The 19812-nt window shown below is 46.9% G+C and overlaps 1 protein-coding gene across 1 annotated transcript in view; it reads right to left on the reverse strand.

Moving 5' to 3' along the window:
• LOC139760249 (uncharacterized) overlaps window positions 1-16585 on the reverse strand; it is a 33574-nt gene extending 16989 nt beyond the window's left edge. The window contains exons 1-4 of the mRNA XM_071683174.1: window positions 16254-16585; window positions 7999-8389; window positions 4296-4558; window positions 3532-3707 (exon numbers count right to left, since the gene is read on the reverse strand). Of these exons, the coding sequence (XP_071539275.1) occupies window positions 3532-3707; window positions 4296-4558; window positions 7999-8149 (590 nt within the window). The 5' untranslated portion in view covers window positions 8150-8389; window positions 16254-16585. The remainder of the gene's footprint in view (window positions 1-3531; window positions 3708-4295; window positions 4559-7998; window positions 8390-16253) is intronic.
• Between the last annotated feature and the right edge of the window lie 3227 nt (window positions 16586-19812).

A 19812-nucleotide genomic window follows, 5' to 3' on the forward strand; every position in this document is an offset into this window, starting at 1 on the left:
TGACTCTTATATTTCTCTCATGTATTTCCCCTGATGATGTGAGTATTACAGGAAAGTGCACTTGGGAACTTATCGTGTTTCATTTCCCCGCATATATATATATATATATATATATATATATATATATATATCCTTGCTTGAACCAGGTACTTATTTTATCGACCAACCCCTAGGGGTGGATGAACAGGTGGGTTGACAGTGATCCGACTGCCGCGACCAGAATTCGAACCCATGCGTTACGCTGAGGATCGCTAACCGCTATACACCACGAAGTAAGCCTCATATAGTAATGTTTGATAGTGTTAACTAAGGGAGGAAGATCCTGATAAAGGACACTTAAGTTAGGGAAAAAATGAGAGGTACTAAAAGCGTGTATATCTGAGGCTGACAGAATATAAGATAAAGTGAAGAAAATAAGGCATGTGTATTAAGTTGAAGAGATGAATCTAGAGATGATTATGGTAATTACTGAGAAAACAAACAAGTTAGATGAGGTAGTTAAGAGCGAGAGAAGTGGATGGTTAAGAGCGAGGCGGGTAGTTAAGAGCGGGGGATGGGTAGTTAGGAGCGGGACGGGTAGTTAAGAGCGAGCAAGGTGGTGTTTCCCTGAAGGGTGTACAGCCTGGAGGAGAGACAGGGGACAGGTGGGAGGGAGGTGTGGTGGTACTGGCAAGTGATGGACATATAGTGTTTGTGGGACATCGAAACAAAGTGTTTGAAGAATCTGTGGCCTAAATGGTATGGTCAGGGAACCAGGTTGATAGTAGCTACTGTACTATTTAAATGCTGAAGGAGACAAAGGAAATAGGAAAATGATCGAGAGGTTAGAATGTGTTTGTGACGAGAGTTAGGTGGGGGTAGGTCGACTGGTGACACCGGTAGATGTTGCTTTTGAAGGAGATTAATTGGATTCTGTTGGAGGGAGTGCGGGAAGGCAAGTAGAAGAGACACATTCTGGAGACGACAAGGGAGTGGGTCCGAGGTTGCAGGAGCGTTTTGTGGAACCAACCAGAGAGGGAGGGAGAGAGAGGGAGGGAAGGATTCACCCATGTGTGTTCGATGTGGTGGTACGAAGACAGGGAGCAACAGAAGGTGTGAAAGCAATGTACATAGACCAGTACTAGGGGGTGTGTGTGAGTGATCATGTTGAGGTCAGGCTGGGCTACGGTGACGAAGAGATCCTTGCTGGAGTTGGTGCCTCCAGGAAACAGTGTGAGTACTGGTACTTGAAACGAAATACGTACATCCTGAATCGTATAGATAGGGCAGAGGGCTCAGAATATTGTAGATGTGTGTGTGCATTGTTTTATAGACTGTATCCGCTAAAGTGAAAAACTTGCGCATCAAGACACGCAGGGTCATATGAAAGGTAGCAAGGCCATGTTTTGACTGATATGAAAAGGTAGAAAAAGAGAGAAAGATTTCATAGAGAAGGTATGGAAGATCTTCGAGTGCACTGACTTGTGACTGGTGTAGACTAGGTAAGAAAAGGATATATATATTTATATATATATATATATATATATATATATATATATATATATATATATATATATATATATATATATATATATACACACACACACTTGAAGATTAGGAAATAACGAGGACGTAAAAAGTGAAGGAACAATTTGTAGATAAGATTAAAGATTATACGAGCAAGTTTTACGGTTTCATCAGGGACAGATGACACACATGTTACAGAACAGTTGCTAAAAAGCCCGGGAGGTGTATCGTGAGCTGAGTAAGTAAGAGTAAGAATTGCTGAGCGACTATTTTGGTCAGCGACTACAAATGATGACGTGAAACCTCCAGAAATAGAAGACATTCCAAATGTACAATAGTTGAACGATGTCAACACTGAATCTCATTGTTTTCATTGAGGAAGCGACGGAGTGTGACTAGGTTTTATCTATCTATCTATCTCTTACCAGTGTTTTAATCTCATTATGATGAGATGAGTTAGATCAGTGACAGCCATGCACCTTTGATGGGACATTCGTAGAAATGGGGGAAGGAGGAACCCCAGCCCTGAACTACATAGCCTAGAAACAAGAAGGCCCCGGGCGTCCCTCTCCCTGAGGAAGACCTGCGACTATGTAATTAAAAGATCGTATTCTAAGAGACGATAACAACGGCGGTTTGCTACACCAAGGATAGCAAGTGTATAGATGGTGTACCGTTGTACAAGACCAGGTGATCATGATGATCCTCTGAACGATAGCATTAACGAACGTATTACAAAAGACGTTAAGGAGAGAGAATTATTCGAACATGTACTGTATATCAGAACAACTTTGGTCGTATTAGATTTTTGAATGATTGTAGTCCTGGATTTAGAATTGGAAGATCATGTGTTGACGGAGCAATGACTGGCTTTGAGGAAGTCATCGAGATCGAAGAGAGAGAGAGAGAGAGAGAGAGAGAGAGAGAGAGAGAGAGAGAGAGAGAGAGAGAGAGAGAGGATGGATCACATTCATCTGGATTTTGTAAATCATTTAACATTGTCCCGCAAAACAGGCCGGTGGTAGGAATTAAGGCAGGTTAATGTGACTGAAGAGATGGAAGGATAGACTAAGGATGTATCTAATAAGAAGATGGATGAGGAGCTGTGTGGATAGTGGATGGCGTTCATCGTGGATGGAAGTATGAGCTACGTCGTACCACAAGGGTCGATCCTGGGACCCGTACTGTTCTTAAAGTTTTGTGTAATGAAATGACCAACCAGAGGGGACAAAAATTGTATGTCAGTTGCGTTTTTACTGATGAAACAAGACTAATGGTACGAGTCCGTATATACAACAAGCTAGGCTTAACCGTAACCTCCAACCTGTCTCGGAAACTTCACATAAGTTACATCACAAAATCTGCTTCCCAGAAACTGTGGGTCATTGTTTAGACTCTGCAGTTATTATCGTCCTGAGTGAGTGATACATATGTACAGAGATACCATTCGTTCCAGAATGGAATACCTACTAACTAATAGTATAACTGAATAGGCATTCCTTGCACCTCTCATTTAGCCAGAGTGGAAGGGAAGTCCTCCTATTTTCACCTCTCCAATCATCCCTTACTGTCCATCATAATATTGCTTTTCTCTCCGTTCTACAACTATCGTTTTGGCTACCGCTCTCATCATGAGCCCCAGTTGCTAAGATGTGTGGACCCGTGGCACGCGAATGCCTGCTTGCTGCTTCTTCCTATAATTTGTCCTATTTCATTTTACAAGGACAACCCTATACGAGGATAAACCGTAATGATGCACCCTCCTCCTTACCTATTTCGTCTTTCACCATTTCCACCTTCAGGAATCGGGTCTACACACACCTAAGGACCTCATGTTATTTTCAAAACTTACCTTCTAATAGGACATGTATAATGCACGAGTGTGTGTTGTTACAAGATGTGGTATTCTTACAAGGTTAACGACATGCAGTAAAATCCCATGCTCTCAACTTAAAAAAAAAAAATTTCATAGAAAATGAAGATATTTCAAGGGCAAACTTTCGCAACGCTATTGGCTTCACTTACTACCCTGTGCCTGAGAAGGCATTTTCCTCAATGTGTTGCATCCGGTTGTCGTAGAGGGAGAGTCGCTCGAGCGCCCGCAGCCCCGAGAACGCCGCCTGGCCCAGGATCTTGATCATGTTGTAGTTCAGGTTGAGAAATGAGAGGTTCTGGAGGTGCTCCAAGGCTGCCGTCGGAACCTGTGTGGTGGGTATGACCATAGTATATAGTGTATGTTGGGAGGAGACTTACCATCTTCTGTAGTTATTTGTCATTACGTATATTCTGCTCTTCCTATACCGTCTTTGATAAAAGTTTCTACGATGTTGCCTCTTTTTTTTTTTTTGCGATTCATAGCGCTTATACAAAAGTTTTGACTTCAGTTTCAGTCAACCTGAATTTCCTACTGTAAAGTTCATCATAAAGAAAAGAAAAAGAAGGAAAACTGGCAATTTTTTTTATATCCACAAGGCTCCTTTCAGCCGTCCTAATCCATATCGCCAAAGTATGACCCTCGAACACGACGGTGCGACCCTTGGGTACGGTGGCATGAACTCTTCACCTTGACCTTTAAGAGTCAGATCAAAGGTCAGGGCAATATATCCATGGGTTGTTCCATCTATACAGAGAGAGAGAGAGAGAGAGAGAGAGAGAGAGAGAGAGAGAGAGAGAGAGACGGGAGGGAGCTGTAGGTAAGGGATGTTTGAATCGACAAGACTAATCGACCGTGTGGGACCAGGACAGAGGGAGATGTTTATCAGAGACGGGAGGGAGCTGTAGTGACGTACCGTACGTAGATTGTTGTAGGAGAGGTCAAGTGTCTGCAAGGTGTGTGCCAGTGTTCTGAGGGAGGACTCCTCCACAACACTGATGTTCGTCTTGCTCATGGTCAGATGCTGCACGTCCAGACCCAGGAAGACGTAGTCGTGCACCTTGGGGAAGTTGGAGCCTCGGAACATGAGGCGGTAGATGACGGTGGAGCGGTTCTTGAGCACCCCGAGGGACAGCATGATCTGCGCCTCCTCCACGTTCTCACACGCTATGCTGGGGCCTGAGGATGGGTAGTGTTAAGGCTGGACCTTCTCGTTCTCTCTCTTTCTCTTTCTCGCCTAATGGCAAAAAATCTCGTCACATACTACTGTTACAAAGGCACTCTCTCTCTCTCTCTCTCTCTCTCTCTCTCTCTCTCTCTCTCTCTCTCTCTCTCTCTCTCTCTCTCTCTCTCTCTCACTCCCTTTCCTACCTTTTCATCCTCTCTTTCTCCTTTACATTACCTTTCTCTCTAAACACACCAAAGATACCCATTTTCTAACCTAGACACAGGAATTTTCTTGTCAAATATGTAATTCCAGGGGGCACCTTACTAATCAGTAACCTAAACAAAGGAGTTTGGTAATGTCTTTCTCCTGGTTCAAGTTGATCTTCACCATCTGCTGTTGTAGCAGTTGATAATACTGTCTTCATTTGCGTGGAAATGAAAGACAAACTTCGTAGGAAAGTAACTGGTGCCCACACAGGACACCAGGAGTAGATTGATGACTTTATGACCAGTTGGATATTTGTACTGAACACAGTTTCATTATAAAGGAAGATTTTAACATACCATTATCGACGTAGGGAAAACCTTCTTCCAGTAGCTCCTGATGTGGACGCTTCCTAGACTTGCTTGATCCTTCCGTAATACAGTTCTGAAGAAACCTACTCGCGACATGAACATATTAGACTTAGTTCTAGCTACATATGAGGATTCTCTTTATAATGTTGTGGTTAGAGAAAAGTTTGGTGAGATAAATCACCAAGACATCACTTTTGAGGTGGATGTCACTGCTTCCTGAAATGCTAATTAGTTAGACAGTCCTGAGGAAAAAAAAAATCTTAAATTTGAGACTTTCAACGCTATTTTGGTGAGCTAATGTTAACGGGAGACATGGCCGTTGCTTGAGAAATGTCCAGCACGACATTCAAAACAGCAGTGGCAATATGCATGCCGCTGGAGCAGCTGTACGTAGGGGGTCTTGAAATTATGGTTGTGATCAAGTTTGTGTTTTTTTTTTCGACTCTTGGGTATAACTTGACGTTGACAGCCTGAATGACCCTTACAATCAACAGGCCCAAAGACCAGGTACCCTGTCAACCAGTCCACGACTGACACTGTTTTGCGCCTACGTAGTTACATGTCATAGAATTTACATGTATTTCTCCATAAGCCGTTCTGTCTTGCTCTTCTACTCTCGCCATCACAAAACAGCCCCGAAAAGGCCCCAGCGGTCGTGTTCTTGTGTCCTTTCCTTTGTATTGCCAACTCTCAGCAGCATATATACGCATAATATCATCTCTGAACGAAGAGACATCTTAAAATCCCACAACTTCGAAGTCGAAATCTTTCAACTTCGAAGTCTAGATTTTTCAACTTCGCAGTCGAAATCTTTCAACTTCCAACTCGAAATCTTTCAACTTCCAACTCGAAATCTTTCAACTTCCAACTCGAAATCTTTCAACTTCCAACTCGAAATCTTTCAACTTCCAACTCGAAATCTTTCAACTTCCAACTCGAAATCTTTCAACTTCCAACTCGAAATCTTTCAACTTCCAGCTCGAAATCTTTCAACTTCGAAGTCGAAATCTTTCAACTTCTAAGTCGAAATCTTTCAACTTCGAACTCGAACTCTTTCAACTTCGACTGCCCTGTGCATCTCTGGACGAGACTCTCCGGTCGCTGTATGTCACCCCCGGATCAATGACCGCTACATTCGGGCTAATACACGTATTATCTTGGAACAACGAGACGTTATTCTGGAATATCGACTTTGGATAACAGTAACAACAGGTCCATCTGGACCACTGCTTTGTACCTCCGTTCATCTCTCCCGTTGTTCTGAGTCATTCGACGCATACCTGGGCCATAGCTTCGTACCTGTGGACCATTAAGGTTCAAGGTTAAGTTCTTTGACACCGCTGGGCTAAACTACCCACCTCCTTGTGGCACATTAGACGCACTGCAAGTGACGCACCGTAACATAAGTGGACTTTATGACTTGCTCATAGATTACTACATTTACTCATAGAGTGTTAGACATACCTCTGTAGTATTCGATATTCATGTGGACTCTTACACGCTCATGTAGACCGTTAGATATTCATGTGGACTGTTAGACCTTCATGTGGACTGTTAGACCGTTCATGTGGACTGTTAGACGTTCATACGGACTGTTAGGCGTTCGTTTGGACTGTTAGACGTTCATTTGGACTGTTAGACGTACATTTGGACTGTTAGACGTTCATGTGGACTGTTAGACGTTCATTTGGACTGTTAGACGTACATTTGGACTGTTAGACGTTCATGTGGACTGTTAGACGTTCATATGGACTGTTAGACGTACATGTGGACTGTTAGACGTTCATGTGGACTGTTAGACGTTCATGTGGACTATTAGACGTTCATACGGACTGTTAGTCATTCATGCGGACTGTCAGACTTCCGTATAGACTGTTCAACGTACATGTGGACTAGTAAATGTGCATGTGGACTATTAGACGTACATGTGGAGTGTTGGACGTAGCGAGACGTACATGTGGACTCTTAAGACGTGTCTATGGGATATATGACGTATATGTGGACTGTTAAAGTTATACATAGAACGTTAGTGGTATACCTGGACAATAAGGCTTGCCTTTGTAGCACTGCCTTGAGAGTTTGAGTGAACCCAGATTTACCTATGACGTCACTGACATATTTCCCGATTATGTAATATGTAAGTGGACCATCGGACGCGTCATTGGCCCATTAGATACGCTAATGGTCAATTTGACTCATTTTGAGGCCATCAGACGTGCGAATGGATTCCCTGCAGCACTGGACCTACCTCCCTCGACGATGGACGTACCTCTGAAGTGAGAAACGTACCTCCCTCAACGTGCTGTAGCTGTGGATGACTGTGGACGTACCTCTGAAGTGGGAGACGTACCTCCCTCATCGTACTGTAGCTGTGGATGACTGTGGACGTACCTCTGAAGTGGGAGACGTACCTCCCTCATCGTACTGTAGCTGTGGATGACTGTGGACGTACCTCTGAAGTGAGAAACGTACCTCCCTCATCGTACTGTAGCTGTGGATGACTGTGGACGTACCTCTGAAGTGGGAGACGTACCTCCCTCAACGTACTGTACTTATGGATGACTGTGGACGTACCTCTGAAGTGGAAGACGTACCTCCCTCAACGTGCTGTACCCGTGGATGACTGTGGATGTACCTCTGAAGTGGGAGACGCACCTCCCTCAACGTGCTGTACTTGTGGATGACTGTGGACGTACCTCTGAAGTGGGAGACGTACCTCCCTCAACGTGCTGTACCCGTGGGTGACTGCGGACGTAACTCTGAAGTGGGAGACGTACCTCCCTCAACGTGCTGTACCCGTGGATGACTGTGGACGTACCCCTGAAGTGAGAGACGTACCTCTAAGAGCCTGTTAAAGTCTGGACTGTGAGACATACCTCTGGACTTCTCCTTGCAGGTGCAGGGGGAGATATCCTTATTAGGAAGGCAGGAGACCCCGGCGGCAGCCTTGGCTGTCCCAAGCAGCACCGCCACGGCCGCTATCACCATCGCCGACCGCATCACGCCCGCCCGCACCTCGACCCTCATCACCCCCCTCCTTCGCAGTCCTGCTACCCACTCCTTCTACGTGGTCCTCAGAGGCTTCCTGAGGTTCCTCTTCTCCTTTTCTACTCTCCTTTTCTACCTTTCTTCTCTTCTTTCTTCCCCCTGCGTGTTCTTACCCTCACGCCCTCAACACCAAGGGAAGCCTTCGAGGATTCTCTCACTACACGTGTGTTTCAAGCACTCGGCAGCACCCGGGGATGGCATATAAGACCACTGGGGTTCCTGTAGAAGGGGAGAAACACAGCCATTAATGATGGACTTGAAACACTGTATTGTGAGGTCATGGAGCTGGGGGGGGGAAGGGTGGGGAGTATATATGTGTCAGGAAGTAGGGTCATCATCCCTCCTCTGTGATCCCTTATAAAACATGTTCCACACTGTCCAGGTGCACTTGTACGTACCTGAATCTACGCATCCTCACGACAGCCATATACTCTGCATTTCCTCAGCAATACCCCAAAAGCAAGTTTATCTATCAGTTATATATATATATATATATATATATATATATATATATATATATATATATATATATATATATATATATATATATATTCTTCCAAACTCCTCCCGCCTTAATGTCGCTGTGTCACAGTCTCGTCAAGTATTGTTTAAGATGTTAATTACGTCTTTTATCATCGATCATGAAGATGCAAGATGATAGAGATAGATTTCTGTTTTCACCCATTGCTATACATTCGTAAATCACACACGCACACACACTGACACTAGACTTTCAGCTTTAACCCATACGAATTGTCTCTGTCGAGCAGACTTCTTCGAAATTGTGTCATACTGACACACCTTCAATGGACGTCTACACCTGCACTTGGCGACAGTCTATGTGACTTGATTCTCCTCCATCTGCTGCCCCCACCCCCAACACACACACACACACACACACACACACACACACACACACACACACACACACACCTGACATCTATAGTTCTCCCTATCTACCGTCCTCCAATTGCCTCCCGATTATCATCAGTGTGGAAGACTTCTTCTTGCTCAGGCGTCTCATTGTCATTCATGGCTCCAGAGATGTGAGCATATTGTTTAACTTCTGCCTGTTACCCTTCCGCCACACACGGTGCACATTCCATTTAGAGAGTAATTACACTTTTTGTTGTTGTTGTTGTTGTTGTTTTTTTCCTCCCTTGACATGGGGCTGTCACCGCCATGGTAGATGTGTTCCCTGTAGAAGCTGACCTTCCCACCGCTTGCCTTTGCGACTCCCCCCCCCCCCCTTCGCACACACACACACACACACACACACACCTGTTTAGCGCTTCATCTCCTCCTAAGGTGTTCGAGTACACTGTACAGTTGCGTTTCATTGGTCTATTGAGTCTCGGGGAGAGCCAGCGGTGTTCCTTAGCGACATACTTCAGAGAACAAGAAGGATCAACGGAGCAGATAATGGCTACAAAGAATTGGCAGATTCGAAGGAAAAATACACGAAGCGTTTTGAGAGCTTACAAAGTCCTGTGTGAGTTGTAATCTGTTACACTTGTGAGCAGTGTTAAGCAGAGGACATTAAAAAGAGCAGGTGTTCGTTAGAGGCAATAAAAGAAGCGTTTTGGAGTCACTATGACGAAAGAAGGGGCACATCTGAGCAGGAGTGCAGACGCTCGAGCGCTCCCAGCCTCCCTCCCACATGTGCACATCAGCGCTTGTGGACGTGATGAATACAAAGCTTCCTTCTTAATTCCCCTCGTGGCTTCACCTAACAGCTGCTCGTTTCGTCTCCCTCAAATATTTTCCCCCCTCCTCACCCTCCTCCTCCTCCTTCCCTCAACACCGTCAGTGCTCTTCTTCTTCAACAGTTCTTGTCCCTCTCTCTTTCGGCTTGCCTTTGGCTGAACGCCTCTTAACATCATGACGACCATGTCATCATTTCAACTTCATATCCACTTTCCGCTGTCTATAATCTCCATGGAAATATGACCCTTCCTCTAGTGTTGAGGAGGTGGGTCTGTGTGTGTACTGATGGTGTTTATCATGGTCTATGTACTGGGGCGAGGGTGGTCGTGCTCTAAGGCCCCTTCTCCAGACCACTGGCTCCTCACTAGCCTGAGACACGAATCACAAATCAGTTTCATCCATCCAGGTTGACAGTCAGTCTGTTCACCGTGAAACCTTTCTCGTGAGGAAGGAGACACGACAGGAATGTGCCCAGGTGTAATGTGTCCCAACACGCCTCTCTGGCATTCTCCATCCACCTCGCACCTCCTGCCGAGCTGTCGTCTACCTCCCAGGAGTCTGGTGGCTGTCTTCCCCCTTCACTCAGTTCACATCTGCTTCGCTCCTGTTGTATTCCCTCTGTATATCATCTCGGCCTCCTGTATCCAGCCCACTTAGCCAAACCACTCGCAGTATTACCCCTTACCCCACTCTCTGAGACCACACATCCTCTGCGTCTTCCCCATCTCTGGCATCCCGCATCTCCCAGTCACTCCACGGTTACTGACTGAATCCTACTCGGTAACTGCTCAATCCTACCCAATAACTGCTCTTTCCCAAGTTTATCTTTCACACCCGCATTTTACGGTCGGCAGAAATGTGGTTCATTGTCCTTTGTTTCCACATTCATAAACACATTATTTTCCCCTCTCTTTATATAATTTTTCCCCATCGATCCAATTATTTATCTCTCTTACGCAGTTGTGTCATGTTTGCAAAATACTAAAGCTAAAGACTTGATCTACTTTTTACCTTCTACCAGAAGTATATTACCCAGCCTCACCCTGAGCTGTACAAAGTCTACCATTTCATCTTCCCTTGGTTCAGAAGCCATTACCTTGTCCCTTACCTTCAACTTCCCCCTCCCTCCTTCCTTCCTTCTTTCCTTTCTTCGCTCGTAGTGCGGTTCTTTCATCACTTGGTTGTCATTTCACTTCACTCTCCGCCAACAACACCCAGGCGTCCACAACATACTAGCTACCGTGGACAAAATCTTGTATATATAAAGCGGCGTTACCGTACTCCGCCTGCTTGTGGGTACACCTTCAGCAAGGTCGTATCATCATCGGAGAACAACCTCGTCGAAGAACCTTTCTCTGCTGCTGATTTCAGCGCAGTCTTGGAACTCGTCGACCCCTGGAGAAGGGGTCGTGGGGTCATATGGTAACAAGAACTCTGTCTCACTCCTATGTTTATCACAGAACATGAACACTTTACCGTGTCAATGTACCATTTGACATTGAAAATTCAACGTAGAAATATCGTCTGAACTTCAGTAAAGTCTTACGTGTAGAACATCATCTTAACACGGGGAAGTCCATGCGAGCCAGAGATCCCAACGGAGCATAAGAATGTACTCGTATCTCCCTCAGTTCACGACTGTACCTTGTAAGACTAGGGCCATGGACGTACCTGCCAATGGGAACCAGGCATTCTAGGCCAACATTATCAACAACATGTAACACCTCTCGTTTCTCGCACATGTTTACTCCTTCTAAAAGACAGTAGGTGTACGATCGACATGATTTTCCCCTTGTTTCATGTCTTTTCCATCTCCCTCGCCACCATTTACCATCCCGCTCTTGTCTCTTCTCTGACATCCTCGGCTTTAAGAGGTTTAAGCTCGACCCCGGAGCCGAGAATGGCTCCCGCCTACTCTACCATCAGCAGTCATCTACCAGAACCGTTTCCAAAGGTCGTGATCCCTTGTATGTATGATCCGGTCGCGCCCACCCGTGTATAAGTGTAGTGGTTTGAAGAGACGCACCAGTCAGCTTGATGGACTGCCTTCGTCCCCTACGTCAGCTTGATGGACTGCCTTCATCCTCCATGTCAGCTTGATGCACTGCCTTCATCCTCCATGTCAGTTTGATAAACTGCCTTCATCCTCCATGTCAGTTTGATAAACTGCCTTCATCATCCAAGTCAACTTGATGAATTGCCTTCATCCCCCACGTAAGCTTGATGAATTGCCTTCATCCCCCACGTCAACTTGATGGACTACCTTTATCCCCCACGTCAACTTGATGGACTGCCTTCATCCCCACGTCAACTTGATGGACTACCTTCGCCCCTCACGTCAACTTGATGGATTGACTTCATCCCCACGTCAACTTGATGGATTGCCTTCATCCCCCACGTCAACTTGATGGACTGCCTTCATCCCCCACGTCAACTTGATGGACTGCCTTCATCCCCCACGTCAACTTGATGGACTGCCTTCATCCCCAACGTAAGCTTGATGAATTGCCTTCATCCCCCACGTCAACTAGATGGAATACTTTCATCTCCAACGTCAACTTGATGGACTGCCTTCATCCCCCCCGCCATCGTGATGAACTGCCTTCATCCCCACGTCAACTTGATGGACTGCCTTCATTCCCCACGTCAACTTGATGGACTACCTTCATCCCTCTCATCAACTTGATGGATTGCCTTCATCCCCCACGTCAACTTGCTGGACTACCTTCATCCCCCACGTCAACTTGATGGACTGCCTTCATCCCCCACGTCAACTTGATGGACTGCCTTCATCCCCCACGTCAACTTGATGGATTGCCTTCATCCCCCACGTCAACTTGATGGACTGCGTTCATCCCCCACGTCAACTTGATGGACTGCCTTCATCTCCCACGTCAACTTGATGGACTACCTTCATCCCCCACGTCAATTTAATGGACTGCCTTCATCCCCACGTCAACTTGATGGACTGCCTTCGCCCCCCACGTCAACTTGATGGACTGCCTTCATCCCCACGTCAACTTGATGGACTACCTTCATCCCCCACGTCAACTTGGTGGACTGCCTTCATCCCCCAAGTCAACTTGATGGACTGCCTTCATCCCCCACGTCAACTTGATGGATTGCCTTCATCCCCCACGTCAACTTGATGGACTGCCTTCATACCCCACGTCAACTTGATGGACTGCCTTCATCCCCCACGTCAACTTAATGGATTGCCTTCATCCCCCACGTCAACTTGATGGATCGCATCATCCCCCACGTCAACTTGATGGACTGCCTCCATCTCCCACGTCAACTTGATGGACTACCTTCATCCCCCACCTCAACTTGATGGACTGCCTTCATCCCCCACGTCAACTTGATGGATTGCCTTCATCCCCCACGTTCACTTGATGGATTGCCTTCATCCCCCACGTCAACTTGATGGACTGCCTTCATCCCCCACGTAAGCTTAATGAATTGCCTTCATCCCCCACGTCAACTTGATGGACTGCCTTCATCCCCCACGTCAACTTGATGGATTGCCTTCATCCCCCACGTCAACTTGATGGATTGCCTTCATCCCCCACGTCAACTTGATGGATTGCCTTCATCCCCCACGTAAGCTTGATGAATTACCTTCATCCCCCACGTCAACTTGATGGACTACCTTCATCCCCCACGTCAACTTGATGGACTGCCTTCATCCCCCACGTCAACTTGATGGATTGCCTTCATCCCCCACGTAAGCTTAATGAATTGCCTTCATCCCCCACGTCAACTTGATATACTGCCTTCATCCCCCACGTCAACTTGATGGACTGCCTTCATCCCCCACGTCAACTTGATGGATTGCCTTCATCCCCCACGTCAACTTGATGGATTGCCTTCATCCCCCACGTCAACTTGATGGATTGCCTTCATCCCCCACGTCAACTTGATGGATTGCCTTCATCCCCCACGTCAACTTGATGGATTGCCTTCATCCTCCACGTCAACTTGATGGATTGCCTTCATCCCCCACGTCAACTTGATGGATTGCCTTCATCCCCCACGTCAATTTGATGGATTGCCTTCATCCCCCACGTTAACTTGATGGATTGCCTTCATCCCCCACGTCAATTTGATGGATTGCCTTCATCCCCCACGTCAACTTGATGGACTGCCTTCATCCCCCACGTCAACTTGATGGATTGCCTTCATCCCCCACGTCAACTTGATGGATTGCCTTCATCCTCCACGTCAACTTGATGGATTGCCTTCATCCCCCACGTCAACTTGATGGATTGCCTTCATCCCCCACGTCAATTTGATGGATTGCCTTCATCCCCCACGTTAACTTGATGGATTGCCTTCATCCCCCACGTCAATTTGATGGATTGCCTTCATCCCCCACGTCAACTTGATGGACTGCCTTCATACCCCACGTCAACTTGATGGATTGCCTTCATCCCCCACGTCAACTTGATGGATTGCCTTCATCCCCCACGTCAACTTGATGGACTGCCTTCATCCCCCACGTCAACTTGATGGATTGCCTTCATCCCCCACGTCAACTTGATGGATTGCCTTCATCCCCCACGTCAACTTGATGGATTGCCTTCATCCCCCACGTCCTCATAGGTGCCACATATCCCTGCAGCACCGTACAAGCTCCTCCAGACCAGGCGTTCGAGTCGACCATATTTTCGTCACCTTCTCCAAAAGTGGGAAATAAATCTTGCCGCTTTTTCTATACATATCTTGTCCTGCCCTGCTGCATCAGACAGTATTCTATCTTACTGCAAGGGTGTTCTATACCTTCCAAGAGTGTTTTCTCCCTCTCCACCTATACACCTTGACACACACACACACACACACACACACACACACACACACACACACAGACACACACACATAATCAAAGGTTTACTTTGAAGCCCCTTTGGGGGCGCCAAAGGCCATTAGAGTGGCGTGGAGGCATCCAGAATCAAAGTGCCAAATTGAAGGTTTACTTTGAAGCCCCTTTTTTACTGACCCTATAAGTAACCTCGTTGGAACATTAAACACAGAAGCTCCAAGTTTTCGGCTTGTATCTTGAGCCATTTTGAAGGACGGCTTGAAATACAGTCGAGAGCTCTTCAGCTTCTGTGTTTACTGCTCCAGCGAGTTTAAATATCATCAGTGCTTGACACGCGTATGTGTTTCACTACAAGAATGACTTACCTTAGTATAAACCTCCCATTCGTCTTCACAACTATAGCAACTCTCTCATATCGTATTCGTTATAAAGCTAACGTCACTGCCAAAATCTATGAGGTTCCGGCCACGTAACGTTACAATAGCCAAGGTTTCGTTATGCCGTGGGTATGACCCTGTTCGTATATGAGTGTGTTGTTCAGCAGGGACGGGACTGGTGCCGTCCCAGTGAGGGGGTGCGTGGCCCACAGTGGCAATCACACACCCTCTGGTGGGCACGACGGAACGGATATCCATCCCTCCCGCTGTATATAAACCTGTTCCATCATTGGTCCAAGAGAGAGGCCAGATTGGAGCGAGAGATCCTTTTCTCATTCACCAAAGTGGCTGAAGATTGGCGCTAATGCAGCCACAATGGGCTCCAATTCGTTTCACTTGCGATCCTATCGTGATGTACTCACTCGCTTACACACCGTTGGAGATAATCGTGTCGCTGAGGAGGGTATAGATAGAGGGAGGTAGGGAGTTGATCCGGCGCACGTACAGTATATGTCATCCTCGATTGTATTCCAGAGGAAGGGTGAGGTGAGAAGTTTGATTCACTCCATTTCACTTTCTGGACTGGACCCAGGAACCTTAAGGGTGTACTGTTAGATATACCCCCTGAAGGTGATTAAACCATGAGGATAAACAGTCCCTACGACGGATGGAATCAAAGGTAAAAAGGCTTTCTAAGGCCTCAAATAACGCACTCCACACACACACACTCAGTAGCACCGCAACCGCTCCCCTGTATGGAAGACACGTCCTTCACTCTACAAAACATCACGTCAACAATCTGCCACTCTCAGGTGGTATTTTAATTTTCCTACAAGCGACGACTACGTGAGTCTATGACCAAATGGAAATTACAGATCCGGGGTATCAAGTGGGCAGCAAGCACTCATTACGACATGAGGACGTCAAGTAAGAATATGAGGAGCGAGTGCCCATTACTGCATGAGGACACGAAGTAAGAACAGGACGAGCGAGTGCTCATTACAGCATGAGGACACGAAGTAGGAACATGAGGAGCGAGTGTTCATCTCATTACAGGATGAGGACGTCAAGTAACAACGTGAGGAGCAAGTACTCATCTCATGACTGAATGAGAACATGAGGGAACATCATGAATCGCATGCAGTAAACGCAGCAGCAACGATGGTGGATAACTCACTTAAATCGCTGCTCACGACGCCGTCAGCCAACTCCGACGCACCACGACGCCTGACGGAGGAGGAGGTGGTGGCTAGACGGGTGATGACGACGATGACCTGGGCTGTTGACGCCTTGACGGCAGGGGGTCCTGCCTCACTCACGTGTAAGTGCTCCAGCACATTTCACCTCAAGTAATAAGTAGACGAACAACACACTATGACACCTGACAAAGTGTACAACACTGCGGTAAGGGACGGTGGGGGGAAAGAGGGGGTAATTTCGGTGGGGGGGTAGAACACAGCCCGACTCACAACACAGAGCGCCAGCCACAGCAAGACAGGAGCCCGTGTGAATGTGCCAGCGACGTACAGGCCCCCAGCCACCCGCCGAGCTCGCTGGCTATGGCGGCAGCTTGGACAATCTGGGCCCGAGGGGAGAGGAAGCTCGACCCTCCACTCAATAACCCGGGTCGTCCTTGGCCAGATTTGGTTGACTTACGTGACCAGAGCAGCGTCACCCGCAGGCACGTCCTCGCTCGCGGGTTTTCGCCAGGACCTATCCGGCTGTGGGGCGTCCGGAGGCCGTTTTGGATGAGTATATTAAGCGGTTCATGATGTCAACGGATGGAGGTTATTAAACGGTATGTCCCCTACGCTCCGGTGAATCACACCGGTTATTTGGTTTCATATAACTTCGTTCAGGAGCAATGATGTGGGGCGACCCCTGTGGCTCAGTCCGGAGTCACAGGTGTGCTGCTGGGCAGGGTCTGTGTTTCCATAGGTGAGGAGGAGAAACTTTGACGGGGGTCTGAACCCTGGCCGGTGAGAGGGGAGGCCACAAGCAAGGGAAGGGGAGGAGGAGCGGCGCATCGACCAAAAGGGTGTCGCTGTGTCTGGTTGAGCAGGACGATGGAACAAGTGGTTATGTGCTTCGTCAAAGCGACGGTCGCCCGGCCATCACGCTCCTCACTCCCTCCAACATTATTTATTATCCTTATATTTTTCCCCCCTCCCTCCGTCCGTCCCTTACCAGCCATATATGCTGCACTCTCTCTGATGTGGGTTTTGATAAGCGTGGCTATCTTCCCGCCGGGTTATGGGGTGGCGTTTGCCACGCCCTAGGGGTGTCATCGTCATCACATCAGCTTCGACCACCGGTATCATGGTCGCATTAGCAGGTCACTGACCATCATCTGCACGGTGAGGGCGCCACGTGTAGCCAGCCCTCCGCTGGGACAGGTCACCCCCCTCCCCCCTTGACGAGACAACCCAGGAATGTATGAGGCACCATGGACGAAGGTGCCCCCTATCTATGTTCCATTCTGGTGTTTAGTGTTATTCAGATACGAGTAAATTCAAGAGCTTCGGTGATAAAAGTCTCTCTCTCTCTCTCTCCATTACTCTCATATTCGGTGTTAAGTTTATTGAAGATAACTATCCATTAGTACAGCATGTTATTTTCACAGCCGCCAAATGCAGGGATGAGACGCTACCTTGACTACGCTTGGCGCTAAATTATCTACACGTTCTCTTGTACCCCACAACACCCTGGTACTTCGAAAGTAAGACCTCACCAGCTCGCACTGTGGCCTCTTGTATCGCTCTCTGCATCTCCCTTCCCTGCCTAATCACCTCCCGAAAGCCATCTGTAGGGACGTACGTAAAACCAACACTACAGTCATGTTACAAATGATATGGTCTTCAATGCGTGTGGTTTGGAAAGTTACGTATACTGAAAGAACTTTTGATGGATACGATAGCCAAGTCATGTTCCGACTCTGTGCATTGATACAGCTATTGTTCGGGGACGTTCTCGTCTTAACCTTCACTGGAGCAGATCCTCGTTGTATGCAAGGTTCATTCTCTAATTTTGGGAAGTGATACGAGTTTTCGAATGCCATCTTCTCGTAGGTCGGGGCTGCGTCGGCCAGTCGAGGAAGCACCATGGCGGGAGAGGCAGACAAGCTATCGTATTTATGGATAATGATACCTGCAGTAGGCACATATAAGGCGGTGTTCCCCCAGGGAAGTTCCTGAAGGAGGACCTATACCTTTTAAGCCACCTTTTACATCGAGAGAATGTGACGACTCCTCCCTGTTGGCCACCTCTGCGGACGCTCTCTGACTAGCACGAAGATATTTGTGTGAGAGTTGGCCCTCAACCTAGAGGTCCAAGTAGGCTTATCGGTTAAGGGTCAAGTATAACCTCAACCCAAATATCTCCTTTCCTGTCAGAAGGTCTGCATAGGTGGGCTAAAACCTACGAAAATACCGCCATGTTCTCTCTAATGGTGATGGGTAGCTTACAGGTTGTAGATCCCCTGTAAGAAGCACCTAAACTTAAGACCCAACGTCATATGTTTTCTCAGTACACACCCAGAGGTGATCCCAGTGTCAAGCACCAGCACCGCCCGACCAGGAGACTCTCCACACACAGGGCACCAATCGATCACTCACTAACCCATTAACTTTCTATCGCAGGCTCTGTTTAGTGATGATGACGGGAATCAGCCAATTAATTACTCTTAATGAGAATACCGATGCAATTCATTAGCGTTAATCATGACGGCATGAACTTCAACTATATATATATATATATATATATATATATATATATATATATATATATATATATATATATATATATATCAGTATCGCGGTAGTCATTGCTACATATAGTCTAAATGTGACTTGACATACAAGCTTAACAGGATTTGACGTGGCAGTGATATTTCCATAGGTCGTCCACTGCCCCTGGGGGTAACACTTGCTGCTGTAGATGTCAAGGTGAGTCGTGAAGGCTGACAAGCCCGTAAACCCCACAGCTTTAATCCACAGTGACCGTAGTGCTTGCTGGAAGTCTGTGCCCCTGCCCTTATGATGTGTGACTTACCCATCCAGCCGGTAATATGGACCCATGTCCTCAGCCCACTTCTGTATCTTGCCTCAACCTAACCTATACTTGAATAACACCTTACACTTTGTCATGTGCCAGTAGCATGCGTTGATAAAAACGTATGTCTTCTCCGCACTCTACAGAGCCGTTTTTGTAGCAGTGTGTTTAATATGCAGGTGCATTCATAGAAACTCTGGGAAATATCATGAAACAAATCTATATACATGAATTGGGTCTCGCTGCAATTAATGTTTACTGTAGTGCTTCAGAAACGACTAAACAACATTATGACTAGTTTAATAATAACTTGGCATCTTGGGGGTAAAAAAACGAAGCCATAGCGAGCGAGTAATACATCCAGATCTTGATACAAATACTTCATGGAAATAAAATGTCTTGTAGCGCCGTTGTCCAACACTTTGGCCCGATGTTACTGGAGTGCGTGTCTGTCGGATGTCACAGGGAACAGTCATCCATCATCACCTATAAAAACAATTCCGATCTTTATCAGAATGACGTAAGGAAGATGTGTGACTGTACATATCAGTTCTGGACTCACCACAATACTGATTAGGTTACGCTGAATGCTTGTGATGTGGCATTGGACAGCAGAAGTGCAGCAGATGTAGACGTACGGGACTTGAAGGAGACGGGAAGAAGGGCAGCTGCCCCCTCTCCTGAGT

This window comes from Panulirus ornatus, chromosome 36 (genome assembly GCF_036320965.1).
Source record: "Panulirus ornatus isolate Po-2019 chromosome 36, ASM3632096v1, whole genome shotgun sequence".
Lineage (NCBI taxonomy): Eukaryota > Metazoa > Arthropoda > Malacostraca > Decapoda > Palinuridae > Panulirus > Panulirus ornatus.